Genomic DNA, 11,564 nt, shown 5'->3' with positions numbered 1-11,564 from the left:
TCATTCTGTGAAAGAAGATGGAAGATGAAATTGAAAAACAGAGCATTTTAATATTATTGTGGATGCTTGTGATGCAGAAATGAGAAGTTTTAGCAAACAACAGCAACTTTCACATGATCTTAAAAGAAAAACAATGTTTCAAAGCACTCATTACAGGACCAAGCATTTCATATTCACAAAATATTGCCTTGTCAAATCCAAACAAAACTACCAAGGTTGTTATTACCGATATGTGTGTTATTGTGGCTAATATTGCCGATATTTTGTTCCAGAAAAAGCAAAATGAGATATAATGGAATGAAAAGATATCTCAGAAGGAGAGATGAGTTGTGCAGTGTGGATTTGATCCTGAAAGAAGAAGATTCTGGTACAAATAGTCACCCTGATGCTTTAGGGATAGAAAGTTGTATTACATGGATATACCATAACTTCAGAGAGATTTTACTTTCTTTACAAGATGGAGGCTCATGGAGGATGATGTCAAATGACAGTGGTGAGGAGCAACAGTGAGAAGATTGGGACAGAACAACCTCTGGCAGGCTGTTCCAAAGATGGAAGAAACGAAGAACAAAACAGTTGAGGCGTGCAGTCAGCCTGGATTCTGGAACTTTAACCAGGAGGGGATAACTGGAAGAATGCAATTGCTCGAGAATGGCCAGAGGTCTGCGAGAGCAGATGGAGCTAGACTGGAAGGGAGATGGCAGAAAACAAAGATGCCACCCTCCAGTCTGCGATGAGAGAGCAACCAACTTTGCTGAGGAGAGGCAGAGTGAATAAAGATTTTCAGGAAGTGTATCCATCGACACCACCTTGCACTAATGTGCAACTTCCTGTTCTTGAAAAAAAACCGACACCCATTCATATTTTCAGTTTGGTCATTCGCAAGATCTCGAGATTTTGCCATCAAAAGCGTAAAGAACATCCACTGAGGTCCCGAACATCACTTTTGGAGAATCTGAGCTTTCTTCCTCAACTGCTTTAAAAAAAAAGTACTAAGCACACTCCAGAAAGATAGTGACAAACGGGGACAAGCAAAACCGCCGCTGCTGACCAAAAGAGCTTTTGGGATTGACCCAGATTGCAGAAGTACCAACGTTCTCAAATCCTGCAGTGCTGCCCTCATTTTCCCTCAGTCTGCAGTCTGCAGTCTGTCCTTCATCTTAATTAGCTACTTTCTGTTTCAGACATCCAGCATCACTCCCATACACAAGAAGGGTGCAAGATGGACTCCCTTCAATGGAGAACAGCAAATCTACTCCCATTCTTAAGCAAGGTAATGGAATCAATCATTTCACCTGACTTCACATCTTTCTTCTTGTGAAACAGCCTAATGTATGACCATCAGTTTAGATTCCATCTTGGACATTCAAACTTTGGACACGTTTCTTCTTCTCTCTCTAAAATGGATTGAGGTCCTAAATCTCAAGACATAAGGTCATGGTTGTCTTTCTGGAAATATCTATGGCATCACCCCACTCTGCTTGCCAAGCTATTTGCCTGTGCCATTCAAGACCACCTTCTTTTCTGGCTTAGCAACTTCGACTTATGCAGTCAACATGTAGTCATCAAAGGAATCCTGTCAACTACTCTCCCAATAGGGGGTGGAGTTCCCCCAAGGCTAGATCTTAGACCCAGTCTTGCTCCTCATACACTTAAATGACCTTTCTGATACCCTGAATAATGCAATTTTCCTCTTTGCAGATTATCCCACGTTATGCCGTACTGCAGACTCTTTCCTCTCAACCAATATGGAATGAACCACATGCTGGTCTTACAAACATAGTCGGTAATTCAATCTGGGCAAATCTCATACTCTCACCGTCTCGATGAAACTATCGCCCCAAAGACCCAACAATATATTGCTGTGGTTTTGACTTATAAGGTGTAAAATAATCAATATTTTGCATAAACGAAAGTTATGTCATAGCATTTGTTTAGTTAGGCGTCTTGCATTGCATGTGAATAAATATGCGTTGCAAGTGTTCAGACGAATGAGCATGATAATTTCCCATCCATCTATTTTTGTCTATCTGTTTGCCTGCCTCTGTGTGTCTCTCTGTCTCTCTATTCTCCCCCCCCCCCTACCTCTCTCTCTCTCTCTCTCTCTCTCTCTCTCTCTCTCTCTCTCTCTCTCTCTCTCTCTCTCTCTGTCTCTCTCTCTCTGTCTCTCTCTCTCTGTCTGTCTGTGTGTGTGTCCTTCCCTCTCTCTAGCCTTCCCTCCATCTTTCTCTCACTATTTTCTGTCGACATCTTCCTAACTCTAATTTCTCTCTCATATACACAAACACATACCGCATACACAAACACAAGGCATGCCCCTTCAGTGCTTATGCAGGTGCAGATCACGATCTGTTCATGCCGATGCAGGTCTTGTCACGGGGGGTTCCACTCTACCAGCCTCTCGGCCCAGTTTGAGCCAGATCGAAGCATGCTCCTGGAATTGTGGAGGTTCTCAGAACACCGGCTGCTCGTAAATCATACACACCCCATCATGGCTGGGCCAATCCGTAGCAAGCATGGAGAACGAATCACAAAAAGAGGAACGACTCAAGACATCCGAAGGTGCCAAACAATGAGGACAAAGGCAGTGCTTTATGAGGGTCATAAAAGCACGGGTTAGAATAATTTTGAGAGCAGTTCTTTGCAAGCCTGAGCGTTCAGTCAAGGAGTCCACTGGCGTGACGCTGATCGGGACTGGCGTGATGCGCATGAGAGCTGGGACCTAAGAGGAGCCATGGCGGGTTCAGGCCAGTGAGGTTGCATCAGCTCTCCAGGGCTGTCACAAGGTACAGATTCATCAGTTACACACCACCAAACTCCATCTCTACCTCTCACTTCTTGAATGAATGCAGGAAGCCGGGTTATTGTATAGTGTTAAGTTGACTATGTTGGAATCGGAGGACGGGAAGGCACATGTAGGGGATAAGAGGGAATGCCATTGATTGTGCAGTATACACATGCCTGTTGTAATGACATGATTGCTTCTGTAAATATGTGTGAAAGTTTTAATACATGGTTAAAATGCATTTTGTGTCCCGACTCATCCTGTCTGTCCCAACGGTATGACAAGTGGCGATTCGTTGGTCAAGATATTTGGGCTAAAGACAAGAACGCAGCACGTAACTTGGTTCTGCTCGGCCAATCAATTAAGATCTGTTATGTGAATGCCGGCATGATTCCCCGTTTGTAACGCTAACCTCACTGGTCACGGTAACACGGCTTTGGACCTGAAGCTAGCTCGAGGTTCACGGTATGAAAGGTGATCGTGGTCTTTAAAGACTCGCCATCCATCCACTCATCCATTGGAACCATACTCTGTGCAGAGCGTTGGTGCTGCCGAAGCAGTCTGTTGGCTATTGGGCACAAGCCACGCCACTCCGACGAAGGATACCAGCAAGCTGGAACTCATTTTGCCGACCTCGGAAGGATGACAGGCAGAGTCAACCCCACCTGGTATTAATTAAACAGCTGCGCAGGATTTGAACTCAGGATCCTGATCCAAAGCCCACCCCAACCATTAAGCCAACACCAGGCATACTCGCCATCCCACTGGAGTTATTCAGACGGGTGATGACCGCAACAATATTTTCAAAATCTACCACTGAAGGAGGCTACATCCTTGATCTAAATTCTTTAGTGGACAAGTTTAAAATGGAACAAGTCTGAAGACGACGATGGTTCACGAGTGGTATTTGACAATGTAGATTGTTTCAGAAGTCAAGGATGAGACAATGTGATAATGTTTGACCAAGCTATAAAAATGATCAACATGATGTGGTACGAGTGACAGGTTATTAGCTGCAAAATGTCGAAAACCCGGTTTCGTTCAACAACTTTCAAAATTTGACCTTTGCATAACATTTAAAGGTCACAAAACAATGTTGTGGATATTAAAATAAGGAAACAGGATACGTGCTATAGCTTATTGGATTTAGTTCGTCGAAGAAGGTCGAAAACCCGGTTCGATTCCCACAACTTTGAAAATTTGACCTTTGTGAATTTTAAAGGTCAAAGGTCAACGATTATGACCTTTGGTGCAAAACTTCCTCTGGAACATTCCAGGAACAATATAACGTCATATAGGCTATATGGCATTTCACACTCCTCGGATTATCCAGACTTTGATGAAATCAGCGTAAAAACAAACTTAAAGGGGGCGCCACGGGTAAGGTGTTCGAGATAGAGCAAAATGGTTTCAAGACTTTAGGTGGGGAATGACCTCAAGATTATGCATAAAAAATATTGTCATCCTCGCTCTCAAAGTTTGGGCGGTCGTATTATTTTTATGTCAAAATTCGCAATTTTCTAAGTTCGTGACCTTGACCTTGGGACGAAAATGAAAAATCGAGCTCCGTGGGGCTCTGCAGGTGCCATTCGGCTAACCAAATACCGAAACCCCTGCCAGATTCGACAAACCCCTCGGAGAAGATGCAAATTGAAATTGGCTACCCCGTAAAAATACGTTTTTTGGGCGTGGCTTCAACCATAATGGGAGCACCATGCCCAATCTCAGGAAAACACAACTAGATCATGATATAAACCTCCCACCAAAATTTTATCAGGATCGGATCAAAACCCACGGAGCTATGCTCGGGACAGACAGACAGACAGACAGAAATACAGACAGACAGACACACAACAATAACGAATATAGTAGTCACTTATATTTTTTCGTGAACCAATTAGATAGGTACCTGGAAGTATTGGTGTTCTGTGATCGAGGGGTATAGGGATGTTGGTAGGGCTTTTAGGTTGCTTGAGCATGGATGGGTGATTGTGTGCATGTGTGGAGTGTATTATCTGAGGGGGTATCCTCAAGGGGTGGTGTGTGGTTGATGTGTTTCTCACCGAAGAACAGCCTTTGCCCACTTCCACCTGGAAAAAAAATATAAAAAACTACAAAAAAGGACAAATTTTCTTTTCAATATAAATTGCTTTGGTGTTGATGTGAGGCAGGCACAATGGGCCGAATGGCCTCCTCCTGCATTCAGATTCCTTGTGATCTTCAAGGCCTCACCAACAGTCATGACCTCTTCTGGGGGGACAGTATATCCAAACTGGCCTCCAGTCAGCCACAGACTATTTATCCTCCATTGTGCCTATAAACTTACTTGGCAAATCTGAACTCCTCATGACCTGCAAGGCCTTTGTCTGTAGCCCAATGGAACACTGCTTCCCCAAAGGGGCAGTACCCCCACTTATCACCTTTCTTCCCTGAATGATGTGGAATTCCTCTCAAAATCATTGAAATTTCTCCCAAAGCAGCTGAAGCACAAGGCTTGCTGCTCTACCTATATAGACAGATTTAATGGACTCTGTGTGTTTTATATGTATATATATTTTTAGCATCTCTATTCCAGTCTTGCTCCCTCAGCTCTTTGAACAAGCTGATCATCCCGTTTCTCATGGTGCATTCTCCCTGAAACTCCTGGTTAAACCCCCAAAATCCAGACTTACTCACGATGTGCACTCCTTTGTTCTCGTTTTGTCCCAGGGCCAACTCTTCTCTCAAGGGCTTTCAGGGGCAGTGCACCAATATATCCACCAGTGATCTTTTTTTACCCCCACTAACCAACCCGTAACTAAAGTTCTCTTCCTCAGAGGTTTTTATGTTTCTCCCCATCTTCTATTATTTAATTATTCATTCATTCCCACGCTTGTTATATCAACCCGCTGCCCTTCTGTCTGCACATTGTTTTCCTTCCTGCTCCTCCATGAGCCGAGACTTTGTCTTCAAAAAATGAGTGCTGCGAAAGAATATGACAAAGGCTGCAGAAGAGGCAGAATGTAAACAGTGGAGTTCCACCTTTAACTTCTCAAACTCAAAGCTATAAAATAATACAGTTAATCTCTTATCGAGAGCAATTTTAAGCAATAAGCAGAAACCTAGCAGAGTATTGCATGCCTTGTTGGCAATTACAAATTCCTGTCTGAGTGACACCCAAGAGAAGAGCAGGACCACCGGGTTGTAATGTAGATTAAAACATAACGGTGTCTACCTTGTTAATGACACCTTGGATTGTGGCAAGCAGAATAAACCTGAAAGAATGCAAAATAACCATGCACACAAAATACAGAAGCCTGAAGAAGACGGTAAGGTGATTGTGTTGTCAATATTTCAAAGTTTCCACATTAGTTTTATTTTTCAGAATAAAAACGTCCACATTTACCAGTATGCCATCATAGCTGCCCACTTCACTCGTGAGGAAGGTGAAAACAGCACGCAAGTATGGGTTGGAAAGCTGAAGACGTAGTGACCCACACATCTCACGCCATAGTGATGCACGGTCATCTGTGTAGCCTGAGAGTGCCATTGCAACCACATTGAGGTTCAAGTCTCCTGGTGGACAATAACAAGCAGGGTCTCAAGGTTACAGCAAGTCAGAGTTTAACACCATGGCGAGCCTTATTCAAAACAAAGCAATAAAAAAGAACCCAGATTCAAAAAATTAAATAATTCTGGTCTGCCAGACCATGCGCCTGATCAGGTTGAAATATAAAACATATTGTTAAGTTTGTGGGGTAGATAGAGGAACTTCATTGTAAAGGTAGGATTGTATCAAGTAGCATGGTGGGCGAGCAGGAGACAACTTGATGTAATTTAATTAGGGAAACTGTCAGCTTAAGTTATTACATGTCACCGCACGGGGGGCGGGGGGGGGGGCTGTGTTAATTTGGTATGGATCAAGGACAATTTCTCCCAGTATGTGAATGACCCCTGTGACTTTGTCCTATGTTTTTTGCATTTACAAGACCGGAGATAAAAAGGAATCACGTCCTTAAAACAACAACAACCAAGCTGAACATTCCAAGCAGGCAAAAACCCCACCTCTCAGAATGACAACGAGTAAACCATGCCCGTAGGATAGATGATGGATGGGCGTGAGGTAAGAAGGTTTGGGGGAGAGGAGAGTTGTGTGAGGTACGTGATTGGAGGAAAAATGATCTAGCTTGCTGGCTTCCCCTCGACATGGTGAAAAAGGCTGCATGGTTCTCTTGTTCACGCTGAAGTGAATTTGTTCACACGCTGGAGCAAAACACTAGCCGTTGACTGTTCGGTTGAGTCGTGAAACGTGTACGTTTCCGAGGAGGGAAGAAGAACGTGTCTCGTGGCCTTATCACGGGACCTCAGAAACTGTCTTGTCGTACGGCCGAGGAGGATGGTGGGCGATCGTTGTGAACGGACCTGGTGCGAGAGAGGAACGGATGGCATATTCGCACGTGAAAAGAAACTGTACGGCAGTTTCTGGGCCCTTAGTGTTGGAATAGCGTCCGCGCAGAAGACCTCCCGTGCATGATCGCAAAGAGCGGCCTGGCGCCATTTTGCGGCTTCCCGCGCAGGACAACGCGGTTCGATAATCAAGTTCTAAAGGACAATCCCTGGACAAAGTTAAGTGCCGGAATAAAGAGGGATTTTTCTTTTGTTTAATTTTTCCCCTTATCCGTTTTTGTAACTGTGTGTGGAGGCACCTCGACTTTAGGCTGTAGATTATCTCGCGTTTCATTACCTCACGCTTTGATTTATTTTCATTACTACGCTTTGATTTATTCCTATTATGAATACTTGATTTATGTTAATTAAACCCAATTTATTAAGATTGCTTTTGTCTGTCTATTCGTTGTGGGTTGGAGTATAAACCCGTGTGCATCCGTCTGCTACGCATCCTTGCCGCCCTCCATTCCACACGCGCTATGATGTTCCGAGAAGCTCGGCTGTTCGCCTCCAAGGGAAATCGTTCGGCTATCCGTCCAGGTCGGTCTTAACCAGCGTGAACACGACAATGTAATTCCCTATTACTACGAGATCATAATTGTGAAGCTTCACATCGATCGATGAAGCAGTTCAAGAGAAAGATTAAAAAAAAAAGATTTTTGTTCAATCCAATATGGCTGCCAGACCATGTGATCTATCAATTATTCGTGAACACCCTGGAATCACCAAGGATTGGGGAACATGCGTGTAAACTTTCCCCTCGATCTGTCCAGCTGTTCTGGAGAAGAAGATTTTTTAAAGGTTTTAAGATAAATCAAATATGGCTGCCAAACCATGTGACCTATGACATCACAGGTGGGAACATTTTGTTCCTCAAGGATAGGTGGTCATCGCTGTAAAGTGTTGCCTCAATCTGTTCAGCTGTTTCAGAGAAGATTTTTGAAGGTTTTGTTGTTGTTATTGTTTTTTTATTTTTATTTTATTATGGCCGCTGAATTATATGACCGATGAAGTCATCAATTTGTTTGTTTTCTGTCGATCATTTAACCTAAGATGACACTCAAAATTTTTCATACTAATCGCATGTAGCGTTTTACGTATGCAATTATGACGTCTTAACAAAAGCACCAATGACATCACACAAAAAAATCACAGTTATTCCCTATACGGAGTACTTGCCATATGTCAAGTTTAAATTTTTTCAATGGTGCGGTTTCAGAGATACAGGGGTCCAAAGTTTTTCCATTTTTCCAACATGGCTGCCACACCATGTGACCTATGACATCATAATTTTCATTAAAACAATGTACATGAGTAGTCGCTACGATGATGAAAATTGTGTCAATCTGACAAGCAGTTGCAGAGAAAAACCGTACACACATGCTGTCTGGACAAACAAGCAAAACCTCCATCAGGCTGAACAGTTTACAATCTCTCTCGGGACCTTAACCAAAATCAAATCGGCTTGTTCTTGCCACCAACCCGATCCAAATCATCCACCAAGTTTTGGCATAATCAATCTTCAACTTTTTCTCAGATCCAGATCTTCACCAAGATCTAACCAATTAGTCCTAGTCACACAATCAACGTGTCCACCAAGTTTCGTCTGAATCCATCAACAACTTTTTGAGATATCGTGCTCTATATCGTTTTTGGCCCCGTCTCTCAAAGGTGAAGAATCACTTCAGAATTCTAATGTCTGGATGCTCACCAAAATCTAATCAATTCGTGCTCATCACACACCCAACCAGTCCACTAAATTTTGTCCGTATCCGTTCATAACTTTGAGATATCCTGCTCCTAATGTTAGAAACAAGTCAATATCGACTAATATGGGGAACATCACACGAGGTAGGGTGGCACAATGTGTTTAGCCGCCCCTACATTTCAAATTCCTCATAAGTACAGCAGTTGCAAACATGAGCCGGGAATTAATCGGGGAAGTTTTCTCACACCCTTCCCGGAAGCTGCTCCTTTCTGCAAGATCTGGATGGCGAGACGAATCTTGAGGTTAAAAAGTGAAATGGCGGCTGCGCGCTCCCATTCGTTGAACCGTTCCAATGACAACAAGAAGGTGTCCACATCATCATTTCCGCATGGACGCCAACCGCACAGCTGCAGTGCAAGGCTCCGCGCCTCACTTCTGTACGTCACCACTTCAACGCTGTGTTCCGCCCCGACACAACTCTCAGTCTTACCTGGACTCGAACAAACACATCAAGAACATGGGTATTACAACCAATTATGGTATTCTCAAACAAACTGCATTTTTATCAAAATCAATATTAGCTCAATAAATGTCCTTCAGTCCTGGTTCACAGGATAGCCTCGTGGTACGCACAATGGCCTCTACCAGCCTGGGTTTGAATCCCGACCCACCTATAAACTGTCATCCCAGTGTTTCACAAACAGAGTGATTTATCAATGTGCGCGCCGTCCCTTGGATGAATTTAGACAGGCATCCTGTCTGCATTTGTTGGTGGACATCAAAAATCCCACGGTATCCTTCGCAAAGAGTATGCAAGCTATCACTGGCGCTGGAACAATTTCCAAATTCCTACCCTAACCAGCAGAGGGCATTTCATCAACATAGGCGTGCTCTCAGCCAATGATGCTACCCCATAGTCTTGTGCTGCATACAAAAGAACAAGCCTTGGTTTCACAAAAGTTGGCATAAATTTATCAATCTAGCCCTAAACATTATACAATGCTGCATTTCTTTCAATAGAACTGTGGTTCCAGAGCATTCACTGCCTAGACGTTTGCTGAGACAATCAGCGTGGTAATGCTTAGTCATGTATTTAAAAATCACATGTCCACCAGAAATTGTTCACTTAATCTGGAAAAAGAATGGATTTTGACAAAGTGAATGTGAAAATAAAAAAGACTGAATAAAGAGTCAAGGTGCTTAACTGCCCAATATTCAGCCTTTCAATACGGTACAAAGTGCTGCTCATAAATGCCGAGTGCAATTGCAGAACCCAACTGGAATGGCACTCGGTAGAATGCATACCTCCACCAGACTGAACAGTTTACTTTTGTATTCCACTGATAGGCCCGATCTCGTATCCTTGTTTGAGTTCAAGTATCGGGATCCCAATGTTCACCAAAATATAATCATATGCTCTTTGTCAAACACCCAACCTGTCCACCAAGTTTCGTCCGAATCCGTCGACAGCTTGAGATATCATGCTCACAAACACATAGGGATGAAAACATAACCTCCGTCCACCTTTGGTGGCAGAGGTAATGATCAACTATTATGGAACCGTTAGCAAGGCTAAAAAGTTGATGCAGCCCAAGAGTTTAAAAAAAAAAAAATCATAATGGATGCAGCAAGCTTGTAATTTTATATGTGACATGTATTGATCCAGTGAGGGTTTGATATAATCAGTGCAATACCTTCAGATTATAACCGATCTATCATATGAATTGCAAAACAATTTTGAGTGTGAAATAATTTCCAGCCGTTGACAAAAATAACAAGTGAAATCCTTCAATACAGCGCGTGTGGTGAAGCAAATGAGTACACTAATGTTAAAATATGCAATTTATGCTTTTTCAGTTGAAAAACAATTAAAAAGCGTACTTAATATTTGAAATGTAAAAATCTTGTTATTATTGTGATAAGCACCTGTATATAAATATAACAGAAGGAATGAAATCGTTCGATACAGCGAGGCAGGGGGCCGCAAAAGAATGATGTAAAAAAATAATAATCATAAAATTAATGTACAGACAAACAAATGATGAGTAAAATGTAAGCTTTGCTGATGAAAAGATGAAAGGAAAGCTAAAATATTTGTTGAGCAAAACATTGAAACATAGTGGTTACACCAACTACATAATATTAGTTATATTGTTATTATATAAAATATAGACGAACACATTTTGAATTTAAGCATATTTAATTTTTGCATATTTTGAATGTACAGTACAAAGTTATGAAAATAATTCAAGATGTCCCTGGTTGAAAGAACCACATATCACTTTGCCACCAATATCTGCCATAATTGTAAGTAAATTTCAACTACTAATGCATGACGAAACACTTGTTTATGGCTAATATTAAAGAGAATGATGGCATAAGAAGAACTTAGCTTTCAGCGTTCGGCGCGAAATGCCATGGTGGGCGGAAATAACGTCTTTCGTTCGTTCGTACATGAGAGGGGAGCGTTTCTTGTTTTTTTCCCGTCAAGCAATAAATTCAATGGTTTTCACATATATAACACATTAGTTTCACAAATTTCCATTGAAATACTCGGGTATTTCCGTCAATTGTCACCATTTCCGTCAAGGTTAGCACTGCCATCTACCGGACAGCCGTCAATGGCTGTCACTTGAGGCGCGT

General features: G+C 42.4%; 1 protein-coding gene across 8 annotated transcripts in view; it reads right to left on the bottom strand.

The window, feature by feature from the left end:
* The window catches only part of MIOS (meiosis regulator for oocyte development), a 60,610-nt gene that overhangs the window by 43,152 nt on the left and 5,894 nt on the right, over window positions 1-11,564 (bottom strand). For 7 of the 8 annotated variants that reach the window (XM_085872583.1, XM_085872590.1, XM_085872584.1 and 4 more), the window contains exons 4-6: window positions 9,169-9,411; window positions 6,171-6,340; window positions 1-5 (exon numbers count right to left, since the gene is read on the bottom strand). The exon at window positions 1-5 is cut by the window's left edge and continues 61 nt beyond it. In XM_085872583.1, coding sequence (XP_085728709.1) covers window positions 1-5; window positions 6,171-6,340; window positions 9,169-9,411 — 418 coding nt within the window. The remainder of the gene's footprint in view (window positions 6-6,170; window positions 6,341-9,168; window positions 9,412-11,564) is intronic. The other variant, XM_085872591.1, reaches the window with a different exon arrangement.

Source organism: Eptatretus burgeri, chromosome 3, assembly GCF_056783735.1.
Source record: "Eptatretus burgeri isolate ZD-2024b chromosome 3, Ebu_testis_v1, whole genome shotgun sequence".
Classification (NCBI taxonomy): Eukaryota; Metazoa; Chordata; class Myxini; order Myxiniformes; family Myxinidae; genus Eptatretus; species Eptatretus burgeri.
This window is presented reverse-complemented; position numbering and strand designations above follow the sequence as displayed.